We start from the raw sequence: 21,624 nt of genomic DNA on the forward strand, positions 1-21,624 counted from the left end.
TTTCTGCGGCCTTCGCACCGTCACAAGCCGCATCATAATATTATTATTTATTCTATAATCGTGACATCTCTGCTCTGTTTAGGAGGCACTGTACGGCGTGAGTATTGATCGGTAAAAAAAATAAAAATGAGAAAAAAGTAAAACATCAAACTCGTCGAGTGCTTCTACCGTGTACACGAGAACCTACGGATTGTGTCACAACGATGTTATAATAATAACATTATTGTTTCATTTGTTGCCCGATGGCCATTGTATAATGAGTAATAATTGCGACCTACGCCTGCAGCAGTTGTGTCCGAACACATTTTCGACGGTTATGGTCTCTTATGGAATGCAGCTGCGATTTGGGTCAGATATTATCAATAATTAAAGAGGCGAAGAAACCGCGCCGGTTGCATCACGAAATAGAGCAAACCGGATTCGGTGCGGAAGTGATACACATATATATAATACAGGAAAGTGATACATATACTAATGATATGTAGTAGGTAGGTATATACATGTAATAATAACGGAAAGTGAAAACAAACTGTCGTTTTTTCTCACACAACTTGATATATTCATTATTAAAAATATAATTATATGTAATAATAATACATAATACATAATATAAAAGTTTATTTATTTACAAACATTGGGAGTAGGGTTTATATATTGAGCACATTTTGTTTTTGGAACATAAAAATATATAATAACAATATCGTTATTATGTCTTACGAGGGTTTAATGTTACAAAAAAAAATTAATAAAAAACTAGCATTTAGCAAAGTGCTAAATACACAGTAAGTTATATTATATGGCTTTCACCTCGGCCAGGTGAAACTGCTTGGCCAAACTGGTGTGAATATAAATATATACGTCTATATAGTTCCTACGCACGAAATCCATAGAAAAAATAATATATATATATATATAATACCTTTATAACGCGCTGCACATTATTAATTAAGCTTAAACGAAAATATTTTTACCATTAAAATTACGTTAAAATATAATAATACAATATAATATAATATAGTTATCGTACCCTACATGAATGGCGTATAGCGAAAATGTATAGTATGGGTGGCTATACGCAGCGTCTATTATAATATTATTATCATATTATTATCATAAAATTAATATTATGTTATTTACAAAATGGAAATATCATATGGAATTTTAATCCGTCTAGAACTGCACGTTGTGGCCTCTTAGAAACGCGTCGATCTGGCCGGCGGCCAAGCTCTGTTGTCCGGGCGTCCGGCCGGGCTGGACGAGCACGAACTGCTGCTGGTGCGCTTCCGGTTGCTGTTCGAACCGCTGCGGCTGCTTGGGCGCGAACTGCGACGCCGGTTCGAAACGCTGCGACGGCGGCGGGAAGAACTGCGGCGACGACTGTGGTTGGAACGACTGCTGTTGTTGCTGTTTCTGTTGCTGTTGTCTGAACAGGTTTTGCGACTGTTGGAACGCCATGGCCTGTTGCTGCTGCACCAATTGCTGTTGCGGGCCCGGGGCTCCCGGGAATCCGGCGGCTGGCCGCTGGAAGTCGAACTCGACCGGTCTCTGCTGCTGGAACTGCGGCTGGAACGGTTGGACCGCCGGCCGGAATTGCGGTTGCGGTTGTTGGAACTGCGGTTGTTGGAATTGCGGCTGGGCCTGGGGACGGAACTGCTGTTGCTGCGGCAGGGGCTGTTGTCTAGCCGGTGCCGTTGCTCCCTGCAGGGGCAGACGTTGGTTGATGTTGATGCCGGCCTGCTGTTTGGGCACCTGTTGGAATATGACCGTGTTGTACTGGCCGGTGGCCGGGTCGAAAACCAGTTCGGTGGTGTACAGCGCTGAGTTGGGCCCGGTGGGCGACTGGAGCTGCACCTTGCCCGACTGCGATGGTGGCTGCGGCAAGTTGCGGATGGCCGAATCCAAGTTTCCGGCGCCCGAAATGAATTGTGGTTGTGGAGCAGCGGTGGTCGATGACGATATCTGCGGGGGTGGTCTTCTGGGACTTTCCTGGAACGATGGCTGCTGCAGTTGCTGTCTGCCGGGCTGGCGCGGGGTCGTGGATGGCTGAGATTGTGGCTGTGGTTCGAAATCGCCGAATGTCTGCTGGAACAGGGTGGTGGTCGGACGGTTCTTCTTGGGCTTGGGCCTGCCAGCGTTCGCGGGAATGTTGGCTGGAATGTTCTCCTCTTCACCCGGTTTGCCCGGTTGGTCGTCGTCTTCTTCGGCATTGACCGCGTTCGGGTCACATGGGTTGCCCTGCACGTACGTGAATTCCCGTTTGTTACCGTCCGGGTCTACGTAACCGTACTTGCCCCTGACCACGCAGTCCGTGCCCCTGGTCTCCTCTTTGAAGCTACCATCGTCCGCCTCGTAACCGAACGTGAACGAACCGTCGTCGTTCAGCTTATTGAAGTTCCGGATGGTCTGCGCGGTCGGCTCTTTCTGCTGCTGTGGCTGTTCCTGTTGCTTGAGCCGTTGCTGGATGAGCTGCTGAGCATGTGGTGACTGAGATCTCGGACCCGCTTTCGTCGGCTGGTGCTGCTGTCTGATGATCACCTGCGGCTGTTCGTCTTCTTCGTCGGCGGCAGCTTCTTGCTGCTGTTCGCGGGCTCGCTGCTGCAACACCCTGGGCGTTTGTCGCACCACAACCACCGGTTGCCGTTCGGCTTCGATGTCCACCTGCGGTCTGTGTTGCAACGGCCTGCGCGCGATCAACACCGGCTTGAATTGTTGCTGTTGCTGTTCATCGTCGGCAGCGGCCTGTGCGTCGTCTTGTTGACCGTCATCAGAAGCCGCCGGTTTCACGTTCACTCGTCTGCTGTCCACATCTGTCGACCACAGCGTTACCAATAGTAACGCGGCCTGCGAACACCACAGAAGAACATTATTAATACAAAAATACTTTTTAGAAACTGAATTTTCTCCAATCGCCTCGAAATCGATACGATATAATAATGCAATAACGCATATTACTATTGTAATAATATAACAATATACAGTTTGAGATGGGAAGTAGGTGGTTGCCAAGAGGCGAGTATACGAAGGCATGTTTGCCAAATATTTATGACGAATTATTTCACACCTGAAAGTTTAGTCATGCGTCTTCCCCCCCCCACCCCGAAACAAAACCGTTAACAAACAATACGTTCTTTCGAATTTCAATAATATATGCAACCGTATTTCATCGGATACGCAAAAATACGATCGAAATGAATAATTAAGCTTAAAAACTTTTACGATAAAGTCTTGTGATATTATAAGTTCAATGTACGAGCCCAATACCTGTGATGTGAGTTTTCGTATACATTTTCCAAACTAGTCGCGGGTGCGACTTACAAGTCTTTCCACGTCCACGACCATCCCAGGTGTGAGGACCACTGCGGATCTTCGCAATAATGATATTATTATTATTATTATTATAGACGTGTCGTAACTCGTAACGTCGTCCCGAGAGGACGAAAACAAAAAACATACTCGCAATAGTAATAATAATAATAATAACACTCGCAGGCTATAAATCACGGCACATTATAACGCGTGTAATAACACAATATTCTATTATATATATATATATATATATATGTGTCGGAAAACCCACGGCGGTTCGAACAACGAGAACATTATATTCCCACGGTGAACCGCGTGTGACCCGCGTGCGCGAAACGTCAAGGACGCTGTATATACGGTATAGATGTCACGATCTATTATAATGTGTATATAGGTGTCAGACTTTTGCATTTTGAGAAATACGCCGAGGGCCACGGGTCAAACGATCAGAAAACGGACCAGTATTATGACGAAATCGTTTTTACGAAAATCCCTGGCACCTATAATATACCTAAGGTATATCGTAATAATATATTATTGTATATTAGATGTGAAGGATTAGCGTAGAAATAAATCGCGGTATATGTTAGCAAAAAGAATGCGGTATACTGTAGCCGTGACTATAAATTATTGGCTTGTGATAACTCGACATAGAGTACTATTCCCTCGGTACGAATAATATTATAAAAACAGAAAAAAGTAAAAACCGTCATCGGAATGTTCGAAATATATCTTAATCGCAAACAACAATAATTAGGTAGCGACATTAAGGCAGTGGTGTAATAATAATACGATGGTAATTATTATTACTTAGTCTTGGTTAACGGTCGAACATCGAACGGTTTTGGGACGAGCGGTTATAGCTATGTAGGCGTATATAGTTATCGGGTGTTACGAATCGTATTCGATTACGATACTAATTCGAAATGGGTAACGTAACACTATTTTGACTTTTGGGCGGTACGAAAAGAGTCGGAAAAATTACTGCGTACCTACTGATAGTGCAATGACACCGGTAAAAAAACACATCTCTAATGTATGCAAAAAACGGAGAAGCACTTACGGAGACGTTTCCGCCGATCGCTCCACCGAATAGCGCCAGAAACGTTACGGACCGTTGTTTTGTAATGTAACAATAATAATAATTATTGTTATCGTATTACCATTACCGTTACCGTCATTATTATTATTATTATTATTATCGATGTTGTTGTATAACTCTATATGTTTGTGTTGTGTGTGTGTGTGTGTGTGTGTGTGTGTGTGTGTGTGTGCACGATGACGGACGTAGATGGTAGCAAAGGTAAAATGATAAAAAAAAAAAAAAATACAACATAATAATATAAGCCTAGATAACGATTAGTGAAAGTTGCACACACACACACGTCCGTGCGCACTGTGCTTATTATTGTGTTCCGGTCCGTCGGCAATTAAACGTTCGATATTATGTTAATTCGGTTTTCGAAAAAAAATAATTGTGTTATACATTATTCAATCATTTTTTCCCTCCCGATAGGCATACCTAACCCATAGGCCATATAACTGCTCAATAAACCGCGCGACCATTCCGAAATCACTACGAGTAAAGCTGAATAATGATAATAATAATAATAATAATACTGTTTGTCGTGGTCGGACGTAACGATATTATTTCGAAAAATAGAAATACTAAATACGTATATTATTATTATTATTATAATATTGTTGTACGATATATCGATACGTTATTGTATAATATTATATCGAGTTACACGTACTATAAAACGTATTATAATATTGTACCTTCCTCGGGTGTCGGATTGCGCAATGACCGCCGAACAATTTAAAACGGACTGTTGACGGGGAAAAAAAAATAATAATAATAATAAAAATAATAAACGTACGATTTCGTGTGTATAATAAAGCACGTACTCGGTGTGTGTCCGCGGTCGCGGGAAAATAATAAAAATAAATAGATTTTCGTTTTCATCTCAAGGTTCGTGACGATGGCATTATCGTTCGTTCCTTCGGACATGAACGACATGAAAGGAACATGCTGAGTAACTATATCTGGTCAGATAATAACATTATATTATGAGCCTAATTGACAACCTCGCAGGGCGATCCGAATACCCATAGAACGCGATACACTTCCTTGGACGATGATGATGTATCAAGGTCTCGCCGCAGAGTAATTTTCACTCTGTGGGTCTTACATGTCCGTAAAAGATAATATTACGACGTCTGAGGAATATAGCGTGTGGCTAATACAAGTCGTATCGATTCTTTTGCGTCGGATCGAGAACAAAACCATTTGTTTTCATCGTCGTGCCGTCGCACGTAATCTCCGGTGCGATATCATATTATATCATCGTCGCTGTATTACTATGATAATAATATGTCTCTTTCAGCGCACCTCTTTCAGAGTTCTTATCGTCCGTACTACAACAAAACGTATATTATACCGAGCGACGAGTCAAATATAATGTACATAATATTTGCACCAGATATACGACGATGACATTGCGCGAGAATATAGAGTCGGAAAAAAACGCATTACACTGGAAGTATGACGTATACAGAATATTAAATCACCCGAAAGAAGTCGTGAACAGGATATAGTACGTCGTCGTGTGTCCCGTTGCGGGTAAGCATCTAATAAGTACAACGAGTAATGTGATGTGAAATTAAAATTCCAAAACCCGACGTGTTCGTTTCTTTCGCGAAAATGTTTATTTATTTGTTTGTTTGTTTATTTATTTAAAATTAAAATAACGATTGATCGTACATGTTTAAAACATCGGTGGCACACTCTGCGTGGAGGCCCAGACTGGGAAAGAGTAAACGGTAATAATATAGTATTGGTTTATACGATATCGGAACGCGGCCGGAAAATCGTTTTCCAATCGATGACATGGCGTACGTTATTATAATATAATAATATAATATCACGAGACGGGTTTACTCACCAAGATGTATGTCGTGTACTTCATCGCGTCGGCGGCACCGTGCAGGTCGTTGGAATAATATACCTATGTACGCGCTCCGAGTGAAAAATGCGCAAAATTATTTTTGTCTTTTAAACTGTGTGTCGAAAAATCGAAAATAATAACTCTGCAGCGAATGATACACGCGCGTTGCAGCACTGTGGAAGGCACTGCGGCGAGAGGTCCGCGTATGGTCCTTAAACGATCGTCTTATTCAGTGGCGCACACTGACCGGCCGAGCGGGTGCCGAGCGGGTTTTATAACTTTCCCCCGCCGCCGCGTAGTCTCGGGGCCGAAACCGCCGCTCTCGCACACAACATCGCAACCGCAACACCGTCGTCGTCGTCATCGTCGTCATCGTCGTCATCGTCGTCATCGCTGTCGTCATCGACGTCTCGTGGATACGCAGTTTGTCGTGTACGGGTACTACTCCTGCCGAATCCCCTGCAGATCACGCGGATCTCTCCGCGTCCAACTTCTGTAGAGCACCTCCTCCGTGTCGCGTAACAGTCGCAAGACGTGTCCGAAGTTGCAGTCTGCGCAACACGGACGTTATAGACACGGTAATATTAAAATATGTCGAACGTCCGCAACGCGGTAAATCGTACGGATTAATCGGTACCTATATTGTCCGACCGAAACCGGTAGGCAGGTATGATGTTGTAATATATCCGTCGACAATTAGATCACCGTGGTATATAATCTCTCCGAGGCACACAAACCTGAAACTCTAGGAATGCTGTGCCATCGTCGTCGTATACCTATAACCGCCCTGTGTTCGGTATACCAGTTACTAAATAATATATTGACCGTTTCCGCCATACGTGATATGGTAGGCATACACATAAAGGCTGTGCAGGTTAATGATTTTTTTAAACTCAGTCAAGTCAAGTTAATATGCATCAATAACAAAAAGTTAAAAGTCAATTTGACTATAGGTTAACTCAGTTGAGTTGAAAGTTAATACACACTTTTTGTTAAATTTTTAAGGAGTTAAAAAAAAAGTTTATTTGTGTATACAAGGTAAGCGTACTTCATTTTTTTTCAACTCAAAACTAAATTATACCGTATAGTGTATAGTATAGTACAGTTTAGTGTACGGTATAGTGTTTATACTTTATACGGTATATCCATATAAGTTAGATTCGGATGATATACATTTTTAACTTTAAACGATTCACGGTAATATTTTTTGACATGAAAACGAAATAGACTGAAATAGTGAAATATGATAAAATTAAAAACAAAATAAATTAACTTAACTAATTTCTTAAAATGAAAAATGAATTCGTTAATTTCACGTTAATTAAAAAAGAAATTTAGTAAGTTAACAGTTAAGTTAATGAAAAGCCAGACGTAACTACCTAGTTAAGTTAAAAAGTTAGAATAAAATTAACTTTTTAACTCGTTAATGACCAGCCTTGGCATACATGATACTATATAGCGATAATAAATTGTCAGGAAACTTCATCGCAACCATAAAGAACTGTTATTTTTAATGATTATTATTAGGTTGATTGTTTGGGGATGTGGGTGGCTTACTATTGAATAGTCGAGAGTTAAGTCCTCCATTTAATATTTTCCAAGATCACCAGCCATATATATAGCTGATCGTATATTTATTTTATTTATATGTAACGGGCGAAAATGCATCATCGTTTATTGTATTTACCACACCTTTGACTATGATTTTTCGTTTTACTGTGCTCGGCACATACCAACATACCTAATGACTACAACAGTATAATAATATCGTACTGGCCGGTATGTTATAGGTGAATAATATCGATTGCCCTCGGGATGGCGTTTAGACCCGGTAACGGGTTCGCACACCGCGCTGTAAAGTTCATTTAACGTCGATTTATTGTTTTGCTCGCAGTCCTTTGTCCGCGTCTAAGCGTCAATACGTTACATTGTTTTTGTCGTTTTCATATTACACATACCTACCTATATGTATATTGTATAGTGCACCTCTAATACGCATTGTTCGACGGCACCTCGACAAAATATTATAACAATAATATTGTATGTAGGTACTCGTCGCACCAATAGTCTCTGCTGCAGCAGAGTTGATATTATACCATGCGCGCGACCGAATTCGTCTGTTGCAGACTACAATATTATATAATTTATTATTATTATAGAAATATAACTTTGCCGACGACGTTCGCGGCGGTATGAGTTAAAAATATAATATCGCGATGGAATTGTAATTTGGATAGGCTCTCGCGATCGCAGTGCCGCACAAATCGGTCGTAAACGATTTTAGGTCTCGCGCGACGATTTATATCAGTATCTGTCCCTCTATAAATAATATTTTAATATATTGTATTATATCATCATAATATTATAATACACCGTTAGTGTGCATAATATATAGGTAATAACTGGAAAAATCGTTTGTTTCTAGTTGAACGCGATTTCTTACGGTAAAAATCACTTATAATAATATTAATTTCATTTCACCAACATACATAATAAATATATAACAGTATGCATTTGAAATGATGATGTCTCCAAAAATCAATGCTCGTGGAAGAGACGCAGAGTTCTATAATTAAATTTAACATATTAATTTTTAACTAAACTTGTTAAAATGTAAGAATATACTGCGATGTGTATTCTATGTACTTATTATGTTGTGTTTTTGTTGAATATATAATAATATGCGTAATATATACAGTAAAACCTCCACTAACGGACACCTCCTGACCTTTTTCAAACTACAAAATATAATATACGAACTGAATCCTTTGCAGAATAGCGGATAGAACTTCAGCTACCGAGAGTGACCGGTATATCTAGAAGTTTCACCGCACAATGGTAACCCTCAAGTCGTATATGAGATTATGGAGGCACAATACATATTTTACCGTCACTATAGCTCGTTTAATATTCAACGTTGTGCGAAAGCTCGGGAAAATCGATTATCTCAGAACGCAGATTCTCTTTTGATTTATATACTGCATTGATGTTCTGACGTTCCACAGTTGACGGTACGTTGCAGTATGTTATGGATTTTCGAATGAGGGTTGCTGCGTGGGGTGAAGGTACACGGTTTACATTACAGGGTATTAGTATTCATATTTTATTATTATTAAAATGTATAAAATATATTATAAACTAGCCTTTACTAACCGACTTTGGCCAGATAATAGGTTAAAAAAAATCTATCTTTCTATCGTTTTTCTTTCGTTTTATTTCGCTTTCAATGAAATAAAATATAATAGATATCTTACAAACACAATAAATAAAGTTAATTTCATGATAATTCTTAATTCTGGATACATTTGTTATGTTAACACAAACAACTGAAGACAGATTCAACGAAAACTTAAAAGCCGACGTAAATCCAATATCGTTAAGGTTGGTAGGTTTTCGTCTTTATGTGTTTACATATATTTAATATATCCAGAATTAAGAAAGCAAATCATAAAAGTAGGTAATCATTGTAATTGTGTTCATAATAATATTATGTTCCTATTTGATTTTAATATTACACGGAGTGCCGCCACTGGGTGACTTCCCCCTCCCGTCAATCAAATCTCATCAAATTTACTTATTGTATAGCACTATAACATGTCAATACAGATTGTAAATATATAAATTTTGTTAAATAAAAAAAAAAAGAAAAGATTTTAATATTATTGGGTTTTTTTTTTTTTAAATATAATATTTGTAAACATTTTTACATGCCATATTTCTTATAATTTATTTTAACAAACTAATGTAGTAATCTGTAAGTTGTCACCAATGACAACCATTTAATAAAAGCAAAAAAAAAAAAATTTGATTTCCGTTACCCAAAACTCAACCCATGCGTGAACCAGCTTATAGCATCCGATATAGGGATTGAAAAAATAAGGTATAAACATCCTCCTAGTCTCGGGGAACTTACTATTATAATATAACCGTTATTGGAAATGGTCCAGTAGTTTTTGAGTGTGTCGAGGACAAACACACAGAGTAGGTAAAATTCGTTTTTATTTATATATCCCTGCAGACGCGTGTGTCACCTTACACATTCGTTCGGTAATATTCGGAGTCCCACGCCACACATAGGTGTACAGTAACTATTTTCGATTCACAAAATGTATAAATCTATAATAATAATTCTTCGACCAGCTACGTGTGTCGGAGTAGTCTCGTTTGCTTGTACCGCGTGTATCGCTACCGCAGGTCATCGGTGTTAAGTAAAATAATATATTATTATAATATATTGACATTTCATTTCGATATGCATTAAACGATAACAACTATACTGTATTCGGTACAACTCTATATAGGGGTGTCTTGTCTGAAATATTTAAAATCCTCTCGTATTCCCCCGTTCGGTATTAATCTGTCACTGGTACAACCTGGGTATATATACCAGAGATAGCTGATAACGCCGTTCCATAATTATATAGTATAGTCACTATACCCACCATGTAGGTATATTATAGCAAAACCGTTAAAAAATATATCATAAAGGCCCCGCGCCGATTTATGACCCGTTTGACGGAAAATATTACAGGAAAATGCCAAATTGAATTATGACTCACTAATTATAATTATCGAGTTTACATATTATTATTATTATTATAGTTGCGATTGCGGCACAGCCCCGCGGGTCTTTTCGCGGCGATTATTATATAGCTTGGCACTGCCTACCTCATCCGGACGGCGATCTACATAACAATATTTTTATATTTTGTTATGCAATATTACGTACTATCGAAAATTATCCACTCTAAGTATAGGTATTATAATATAATAATACGAAACACGTCATTATATAGACGCGTGCTTTTTATTCTATGCGCGTTATTATATAGGTTAGGTACCTATCTATAAGCTCGACAATATTAATTCGTATTCGCCGATTTTAAAACGTCCAACAACATAATATTTTCGCACCTCCGCGACGTCCCCGTGTCGTGGATAATCGCTCCGTAATAATATATTATCATAGGAAAACTACGTTTTAAAATTCAAAATACAATATTAATGGGCAAAAGGGGTAATACATCTTCGGCATGATAATACTATAGTATTATTGCCCATAACGTACCGCATTGCATAACTTTTGTAACAATACAGACATAATATTATACTTATCAAGTTGCAGGGTACCTGTAAGTTTTCGCGTTTAAATCGAATTTACGATCGAGTGGTTGGGGCGTTGAGCAATATTCTGTTGTTCGAGATACCCAGTCGATTTGTTGACATTATAAATACATATGTTGTGTAATTACATTTTTTTTTCAATTGACTTTTAATGACAGTACAACATATCGAGGTAAAATAATACTGTTTATCATTTCCATTCGTAAATCGGCTGAGCCATATACTGCTTATAACCATTAATGAAAGTGCGCATTGTGTGTAAACGAATTTTAATACTATTACTAGTTACAACTCTCGCAAAAATAAGACTAATCTTTAATGTGTTAAAGTTAAATAAATAATTAATGACTAATAATAATATAATATGTTTAACTTACTTTGAAAACGTTACACCAGTCAAATTTTAGTGTAAAAACGGTGACTAATTTTCCGTATTATTCATTGCACGAACAACCGTTTAGTTCACGAATGTAGTATAACTCGACTAAATAATAACGATTAGATTATTGCAGACCTTAGCGGCGGGGCTTAAACTAAGTACATGGGTTGTACGGCATTAACTTGTTATTTAAATACCCTTTTCACAAAACAAACGAAGCAAATTGCCGATTATAATAATTTTAAGATGTCCATTATTGCTTAAAGTTAGGTGTAACATGGCTCATCTGTACCTACCCATAAATTATTATAGCAATAATTGTCAGTTGAACGGATTTGTATACTTTGGTAGGTATTAGGTAGGTACCTATATTATATTTTTAATTAAACTGCGTCTCGCGGGTGAAATTAAAATTTTATAAATTTTCATTCGTTAAAAATTGAGAAATTAAATACCTATAAAGATTCACATTAGATAGGAATAGGACGTACGACGTTAATTTGGTATTAGAAACTTTAACACAATGAAAGATAACAATTTATTATACCTACACGGTACGTATATATTACATATTATGATATTTATTATATAACATGAGGATTAGATTAAACGTTTGATTTATCTATTTTCATTATATACAATTTTATATTGTGTTATTGTTATTATAGACATAAATTATATCATATATAGGTAGGTACCTATACTAACCAATCGTTTTTGTAACATTGTCAACTGTACTTAATTTAGATTTACACCAACAAAGAATGATAATAATATATTGTAATATACAATATTATTATTCATGTTAATCATTACAAATGATCAAAAGTAGGTAGGTGCCTAATTAATTATAACATATATTATAACGTTAAAAAGTAAAACTTTTTTTTTAAAAATAATTAATTAAAATTAAAAAATCAAACAAACAAGATATGTTTGAATAATAATATTAATGATGTTAGTTTAGTCGGAGAAAATATAATATAACAGCGCAGTTGTACACATTTTACGTAATACATTCACTGGAGTAGACTTTTTAAATAACAATAATCTTTCACGCTTAAGAAAATCGTAAGTTGTTAACGTTTCTTATAATGTGAACATATTTAATTTTCATTTCAAGAAAATACTTTTTTTTTCTCATGTATCTCTTTACTTCACTTTGTATAAATTGCGTTCTGTTACACATTTTGTTCGTTCCGTTACGCGTGCAATACTTTTAGCGCAAGAAATAAACTTCTACTAAATGACTAGATACTTTGCTCTACTGCACCTTTCGCTGTTCCTTTTCAGTCTTTGGTAGTCGGAATCGCATTGTATTATACAAAGGTTGCACGGGTTGTTTGTGATTTATTTTCGGCCTTGGTTGATTCAACAGGAATTGTTGACCCAATTGCATTACGTGAACCTGAAAATTTGTCTTCAGTTAACATCGGCAATCTGTCAACCGTAATTCGTATATTTCGTAATATTTTATTTTTAAATCTCGCGCCGTTTGGGCGTGAGAAATAAAATGTACGTTTATCAGCATTATTATTATTATTTTGTATTGAAAATGACAGTGTCGATTTTTGTGTTAAAAAAAATTACGAAATTCACATAAAGGTGTATGCTATATAACTTCTATATTATGATATCATTTGAGGAAATTTACAATATTATAGATAGGTGGATAATAGCTAGGTATAGGTATATAATAATAAGATCATTAATATTCATTTAGAACGATAATTATTTGAATATTATATTATTTTAATATTATTCATTAATTTCAACTATAGCAATGTTGTAATAACACAATAATAATTATTATTATAGTTTGTATGAGTATATTAGTCAAGTTTGCGTTTGTCAGTAACAAACGGTATGCAGTATGCTAATTGTTTGATTTTAAATAGGTACGCCTACCTATTGGTATATTAAATAGGTACCTGGGTATTATGTTTTTAACTGTGAATTATTATACCCATTGAAGTTATATATTTTTTTTAACCTTTACTCAAGTACGATGAATTTAATCGGAAAGAGATCTAATGGTTGGAATATTAAATTATCAGCGTGTCGACCACGTGTAAACTATACTTACGATTATTTTAAAATTACGTGTACCTGAATATATAATTTAAAAGGCGGTAAAGTAGGTATACCTACCCATAACTATATCGTGCGTTTGTTGTAACTATACAAAAACGATTATTTTCCATATAGTTGTGGGCTCGATCGTATTATTTGACTGACATCTCGTGCGTAGGAATTACTGACGGCAAAACGTATCCGAGAAATTCAAACCGATTTCTAAAAAAAAAAAAGCAAAGCCGAGATCCGGTGAGCAATAATCACCCGCGCACCGTCGTCGTCGGTGCCAATTGGCGGCCTTGAACTTCGCCACAATTTTCTCAGGCAAACACGCGAACGTCGTCGTCGTCGCTAATCATAATATTACAAAAATAATAATAATAATAATAATACTAATAATAACAATAATAGTAATAGTAATAATAATAATCAATACCGCTTAGGAATACTGATGACGGGTGACTTTGGACACGACCGCGGTCGCGATTTCATCAGGTGGTTTAGACATCACGATTGCAGCGGGGCCGGAATGGTTAATGTTCGCATTGTTTCGGTTTTCACCGATCGAGCGCCGTTTTCGAACTGTATTGCACCACGACATATACGCGATGATAATAATATATTATAATGTTTCATTCGTCTCACACGCACATTGATAGTCGGAGGGAAAAAACGCAAGTCGAGTCAGCAATAATACTATTTCACAACGATACGACGTTGCTGCAGGAGCTTTGGCCGTCCAAATCTGCAGGGTAAAATTATTAGCCTGTATATGTTCGGGCCTAGTGCCAGAGAACAAAAATATATTAATTAATAGCCAATATTGAAAGCCACGTCGTGTTCAGTGTTGAATCCAGAGAGTAATCTTTTTTTTCTGATGGGCTCGCTTTGTTTTTTCATCGGTCGTACATTTTAGTGTTATGAATCATGTCATCAACAATTTGTCGCAATATTATAATTCAGTATACCTACGTTTGACATTCATCTCACACGCACATTGATAGTCGGAGGGAAAAACGCAAGTCGAGTCAGCAATAATATTATTTCACAACGATACGACGTTGCTGCAGGAGCTTTGGCCGTCCAAATCTGCAGGATAAAATTATTAGCACATATATTATAGGCCTTCGGGCCTAGTGTCGTACGAAAAAAAAAATATATATATTAATTAATAGCCAATATTGAAAGCCGCGTCGTGTTCAGTGTTGAATCCAGAGAGAGATTTTTTTTTCTGATGGGCTCGCTTTGTTTTTTCATCGGTCGTACATTTTAGTGTTATGAATCATGTCATCAAAAATTTATTGCAATATTATAATTCAGTATACCTACGTTTGACATTTGATACATAAAATATGTCGTAATATTATAATATACATATTTTATTGAAAAAATTTTATTTATTTTATACATATTATTATTATTATATTTTTTAAGTCAATATCTATGTAACAAATTATTTTCTTCCATAAAAACCGATTGCCTCTCCGATGAACTCCCGAGGTGCGTCTTTTTCACCTTCGATACTTATTTTCATACATTTTCCCTGTGTGTCCATCCAATTTCAAAGTATTGACATACCTAATTCGATTCATTGCACATAATGATCGCGTTTATACTTTAGAACCGTGACAGACGACAGTGCCAATTAGTATGTACACAACACTGATTGACGATTGTAATATTGTACGTTTAATAAATACATTTCGTCGACAGTTGTATTTGACATGGGGGGGGGGGGGGTAAATAAAATTCCACGGGGGCATTCACTCTTCCCCTCTCTACAGCTTAATTGGATTTATCACTGTACATATGTCGCGAAAACTCAAAAGACTTGAAAACAAGATTTTTTTTTTTATTCCTTTCTAGAAAAATTGCCGTGCCCGTAACACTGGAAAGTCAAAGTTTATTATAATATCTGAGCTTAATGGGTACCTACATTGATAATATGATGTTTAGAAAACAACGACTGCGGCGTGGACATCACGCGATTAAGCGTTTAACTGCAGTTGACCGATGACGAAATCGTGGGCTCGAAATATTATAATAAATCGAAGATGACAATATTACAGTGATTCCGAAAACGATGAAAATCATAGGTATTACGAGTAGGAAAATTGTATTGAATTAATATACACCGTGACCATTGTACGGCGAACAAACGGCGGTTTAGTCGCATATCGTTACGAACCGTTGTGTGCAATAATATTGGTCGAATCGCGCACATTGTTCAACGCGGTATGATATAATGAGTACATCATTATGCGGACACGGGAGGTCAGAGACCGCGACAAAAACTCCTCCCGACAATCATTCAGTGTGATTTATTATAAATATTGTAGTGCGCCGTTCGTATCGACTGCGAGTCGAATTTGCTGCGGTATCTCGTCGATTCCAGGCGTTCCGATAATCGAAATCGCTCGCAACGTCGCATTAGCTAATAATCGTTATTATCGAAATAACAATAATATATAAAAGTCGCCGTGAAAACACGTGTTTGTGTGCGCACAGTACGGCGGGTCATAATATGATGCGCGTGCAGTAAAAATTGAACGCTGTCCGTCGAGATTTTTGCATATAAATGGTAAACGTTTGCGCTCGAGAATTGGTTACATATAAATATATAATATATCGCATGGCCGACGACGCATTAGCTAATAATTATTGTTATTATCGAAATAATAATAATAATATATAAAAGTCGCCGTGAAAACATGTGTTTGTGTGCGCAAAGTACGGCGGGTCATAATACGACGGCTGGTTTAGGTTTGGCTCTTTTTTTTGGCGCGAAAAATGTTTGTACGGCCCAAATGAGGTTGCAAATCGGAAAATTTGGGAAAAACCGAAAAGCCTTTTTTTCACGAGATTTTTGCATATAAATGGTAAACGTTTGCGCTCGAGAATTGGTTACATATAAATATATAATATATCGCATGGCCGACGACGCATTAGCTAATAATTATTGTTATTATCGAAATAATAACAATAATATTATAAAAGTCACCGTGAAAACATGTGTTTGAGTGCGCACAGTACGGCGGGTCATAATATGATGCGCGTGCAGTAAAAATTGAACGCTGTCCGTCGTTTGAGAACGGTTGGTTTAGGTTTGGCTCTTTTTTTTTTTGGCGCGAAAAATGTTTGTACGGCCCAAATGAGATTGCAAATCGGGAAAATCGGAAAATTTGGGAAAAACCGAAAAGCATTTTTTTCACGAGATTTTTGCATATAAATGGTAAACGGTTGCGCTCGAGAATGGGTTACATATAAATATATAATATATCGCATGGCCGACGACGCATTAGCTAATAATTATTGTTATTATCGAAATAGCAATAATATATAAAAGTCGCCGTGAAAACATGTGTTTGTGTGCGCACAGTACGGCGGGTCATAATATGACGGCTGGTTTAGGTTTGGCTCTTTTTTTTGGCGCGAAAAATGTTTGCATAGCCCAAATGAGCTTAATGGTAAACGGTCGCGCTTGAGAATTGGTTACATATATATTGTTATAATATAGTATAGTAGAAGAAAATTAGTAGAAATTAGTATTTTTTGGTTGCCACAGAATACATATTATAATAATATAATCTATAATATTGGTCGGATATAATAATTTTAACTTATAATTATTTTGATATTTGGTCACTATATTTTTAACCCGCGTTCGTTTTTCCGAAGTTAAAGACTCGAAAACCACTGGACCGTTTTCAATAAAAAGTTATAGGTACCAATAAGTTACTCGAGACGTGGAGGGCATTAATATTTTATAAACCCATTTAGGCAGCTAATGGGCATAGCTCAGTGCTCACACGTTGGTTACATAATACTATACTATTATTATAATTATTAGAGGTAAGGCATGTATTTTTATTTTACAAATATATTTATGAAAAATAAACCTTATCTCTGACACGGGCAATGCCAGCTGGGATATTATCTAGCATCATAATATATATTTTTATGTTATTATAGTTTTCGCTTCGTTTTAATTGTTAATAATAATTATTGTTATAACACACACGACTATTTTACGCATATTATTATTATCATTATACAGACGATTTCGTACGCACACACACGCCGATACTATAATATTATCATATTATGAATTATTGTTTCGTTTATTTAAAACGTTCGTCGCCGAACATAATATTTCACTATAAATTGCAGTCTGCATACGTGGACGTAGCTGATGTAACGTGAAAACGTATAATTTCATTAATATAATATTTACCTACTAAAGCGTATAAATTTTGTTTGTCGCGATTAATTGATTTAACTAGTATTATTATTACAATATATTTCATGAACGAAATCTGCGGATTGACATATCGACAGCAATAATAATACTATGTCATGTCCTAACATAAATTATACAATTTTTAATTTATACTAATATTGTGTTAATATTATTATGCATCCACAAAAACAGAGTTTTAAAAAGTATTGTTATTTTTATAATATTTTAATTTTATTTACTTGACGTTTTATGAGCGGTCACGCTAAGGTAAGGCTAGTCGTGAACAATAGATAACCATGATGTTAATAATTATTTACCAACAAACAGTTCCATTAATGTTAATAGAAAAGCCAGGTTTATAGATTAAAATGTACATGAGATTTCTGCAGTTATTTCTTTCAAGGATGAGTCGGTGTGCGTAAATATACTGTTTATAATCTATAATTAAAAATACAATATATTAAATTATGATTTGCTCATAAATGTGTAAAATAAAAGCAAATACGATGTTTAAAAAAAAAATAAAATTGTAATACTAAGAGGAAAGTAATAATGATTAAAGCTTTTAATATTATAATAAGGGTAATAGTTAATAATTTGAGATTAAATAAAAACTAATTAAAAACCCGACATACAAATTAATTTAAATATGATATTTTTTACTAATTTTCTTATTATTCCTCAGTTACGTAGCGCATCAACGGATCATAATATGACATTCATTCAATGTTTTATATTATTCAACTTTTAAAAATAAATGTTATGTATGATTTATAGTGTATAGATAATTTAGAAAAAATATCTCAGGTACCTGAGCGCATTACATAATATTGCAGATATTATATCAATTTTGAGATGGATAGTTTCAAATGTTTCAACGATTGGCCTACCTAATAATTATTTGATTAATATAGGTACATAAATTAATATTCACAAAGATTATTTGGAAGTAATTTTATACCAATCCACATACCTACATTTGTGATTGGCGACCACTGAATCAAACTGAAAACTGTTTTTGAAGTATAACACATACAAAGTACTATAAATTGTGTTTATTTTTTTTTTATATTATGATTTCATATACCTACGGCAATAATTACTTGATAGCACATTTTCAATTTACTAATTTAAAATTTCTCGTAAAGCTGGCAGGTAATTATTGAAAAACCCGTTTTTAATTAAGTAAATCAAATTATGAGATTAAGATCCTTCGCAATTAGGTATAGCGAAAGAGAAATAAATAATAATTATAATAAAATACATAATGTAAAATTGTATTGTTATCACGCACCATCATCATATTATTATTATTATTATTGTGTTGCTTTTGACATGGAAATATTTTACTAGAATTTTCACATGATCTCCCATTTGAATATATTAAAACATTTATTAATTTCATGGAAAACAAAAAAGATTTTATGAGTAAGAGTGAAAAATTATGCACACGTCTTATTAAATGTGAATATTATAATAAAACTTTTCCGTTGTAAAATGGTAATGTGTAGGTAATTTATACGGTTATTACTTTATTACCGGACAAAGGTGTATGTGGGTATTGCGCAAGTACAATATAATATGGTTGAGGTTAATATGATAATTGTTATTAATATTACGAAAAGTGTGTGTGCGCAGGTGCATTACCCATATATTGTACAAAATTAACAACTGTAATCTTACGACTGTGTCATTCATCATTCATTGTATATTGTACCTATTTACCGTAAAGCGTTTACCGTACCCATGGTGTATAATATAATATTGTGTGCATTTACGACTTACCTATATGGAATAATGGCTATAATATGCCTATGTCCATAATAATAAAAGCCATAAATAAAAATATAATAGTGCAAGCGTGCACAATTCAAACGAGTCCTTTAAATGGGATACAGTTTTTCATATTATTATTATTATTTAATTTGTATCCATATAATATAATCATTGTTTTGATTGACGAAAAGTGATCAAATACTATTTAGCTGTACAATTTAATAACCATAATTATTGTTACACCTACCGTACTACAATACGTCATATAACAGTGTTGCTATCAACAAATTTTAATAGTTTTCATAATTTTTTAATTAAATTTTATGAACATTCAAATATTATATTCTTCTCTCTTATTTTCTGCGGTTTCGGGGTACTCTCGTAGAGTCTCTTTCATCTAACAATCCATAATATTCTCTTCCCAATTTATTATAGCCAATCATAATTTATTTCCAGCCGGGCGGTTTCTAGTCCAACCTCAAAAACAATAATATAATATTATTAAAGTATTGTAAATTGTAGAATAAATTGTTTTGTATAACTCTTATGTAGCTTGTATAAACGTATCGTCGTTATTAAATTAATACAAATAAAAATCAATTGGGTAACATAATTATTATTTAAAATTGTTAACTATGCAACTTATTAATTCATCGAAGTATAATAATTATTTACGTAGTATATTATATACCATATACGTTTAGCATTCCATTTGTAGTTTACAATTGTGCGGTAGGTAATATATAATTAAAAATGTAAAACCAAGCTCAACGGTTCGGAATTAATTCTGGAACCTATATAGGTACACCCTAATTGATTGCTTGACGTTAATTATAAACCAGGATTTTTTCAAGGGAGGTCCAAGTGCCTACACATTTCAATCCATAGCTTAGGACGGATTATGCCAGCCAATGTCCTGCAACACTAGTTCAGACACTGGAGTCCATCAGTCATTTCGGATCGCCACTGAAACTAACTCCTGCAGGGTGAATATAATATTGTGTATACCTACATGAGATGTGATAGGACAACTTAAATGGTAAACGGACCGTGATTTACGACAGTATTAATAACGCTGACTATAACAATATGACTTATATAAATATTTTTTGCAAATTTAGTTCTAAATAAGCACAAAGTTAAAAACAATATTACAACAATAGATTTGTATTATAATAAACGACCATTGTAAATTGACAATACCTTAATTTAATATTTCCCAACTACAAATCATTGTTATATTATATTATTCATTAATGACTTAATGTGCATTGTGCACTGCACAGTTGCTGTGTTAATAAGTAAGTTTAATCAAGCACACAGTAAATACGTTCAACTTGCACGTCGAAACTATTAATTAATATGTACGGAGTATTAGAATAACTTTTTCAAAGAAGACAATGCCATAATAACTTTAAAGGTAATAACATTATCGTTATGTATAGTCATCATAATATAATGATATTATATAATTTTTAGTACAATTATATGCATAGCTTTTACGAGTTGATTTTTCATATTGCATTTACTACGTACAATCTATACACTGTATATTGTTTGGCAAACTTATGCATATTATTCTGTGGTTGGGTCTATTTATATTATTTAGAACGTAATGTAATTATATATTCCTTTGAATCGTGACGCTGGTCGCCGGTCCATGATCCACGTCCTGGATCCATGCTGATAATAGGACTTCTGACTTGGATATTTTTTTTTTGTATGGACTTTCTCAGACTCAAAAGTCATACACCGGCCAATAATAATAAAAA

General features: G+C 35.3%; 1 protein-coding gene and 1 long non-coding RNA gene across 2 annotated transcripts; both read right to left on the reverse strand.

The window, feature by feature from the left end:
- Positions 1-605: 605 nt before the first annotated feature.
- LOC132952060 (uncharacterized) lies at positions 606-6,511 on the reverse strand. Its single transcript, XM_061024190.1, has 2 exons — positions 6,255-6,511; positions 606-2,841 (listed from the first exon to the last, which is right to left on the reverse strand). The coding sequence occupies exons 1-2, from the start codon at positions 6,276-6,278 to the stop codon at positions 1,171-1,173; spliced, it is 1,695 nt and encodes a 564-aa protein (XP_060880173.1). The 5' UTR covers positions 6,279-6,511; the 3' UTR covers positions 606-1,170.
- Positions 6,512-13,036: 6,525 nt separating this feature from the next.
- On the reverse strand, positions 13,037-14,406 carry LOC132951918 (uncharacterized). Its single transcript, XR_009665424.1, has 3 exons — positions 14,273-14,406; positions 13,912-14,187; positions 13,037-13,168 (listed from the first exon to the last, which is right to left on the reverse strand). It is a non-coding gene; the product is annotated as an uncharacterized LOC132951918 (long non-coding RNA).
- Between the last annotated feature and the right edge of the window lie 7,218 nt (positions 14,407-21,624).

Source organism: Metopolophium dirhodum, chromosome 9 (assembly GCF_019925205.1).
Source record: "Metopolophium dirhodum isolate CAU chromosome 9, ASM1992520v1, whole genome shotgun sequence".
In the NCBI taxonomy this organism is placed as follows: Eukaryota; Metazoa; Arthropoda; class Insecta; order Hemiptera; family Aphididae; genus Metopolophium; species Metopolophium dirhodum.

Excerpts from the sequence above, each read along its gene's own strand:
- LOC132952060 (XM_061024190.1), bottom strand. The coding sequence starts at position 6,278 with ATGAAGTACACGACATACATCTTG. Across the intron at positions 2,842-6,254 it reads AGTACACGACATACATCTTG|GCCGCGTTACTATTGGTAAC; the intron begins GTGAGTAAACCC and ends TGGTGTTCGCAG.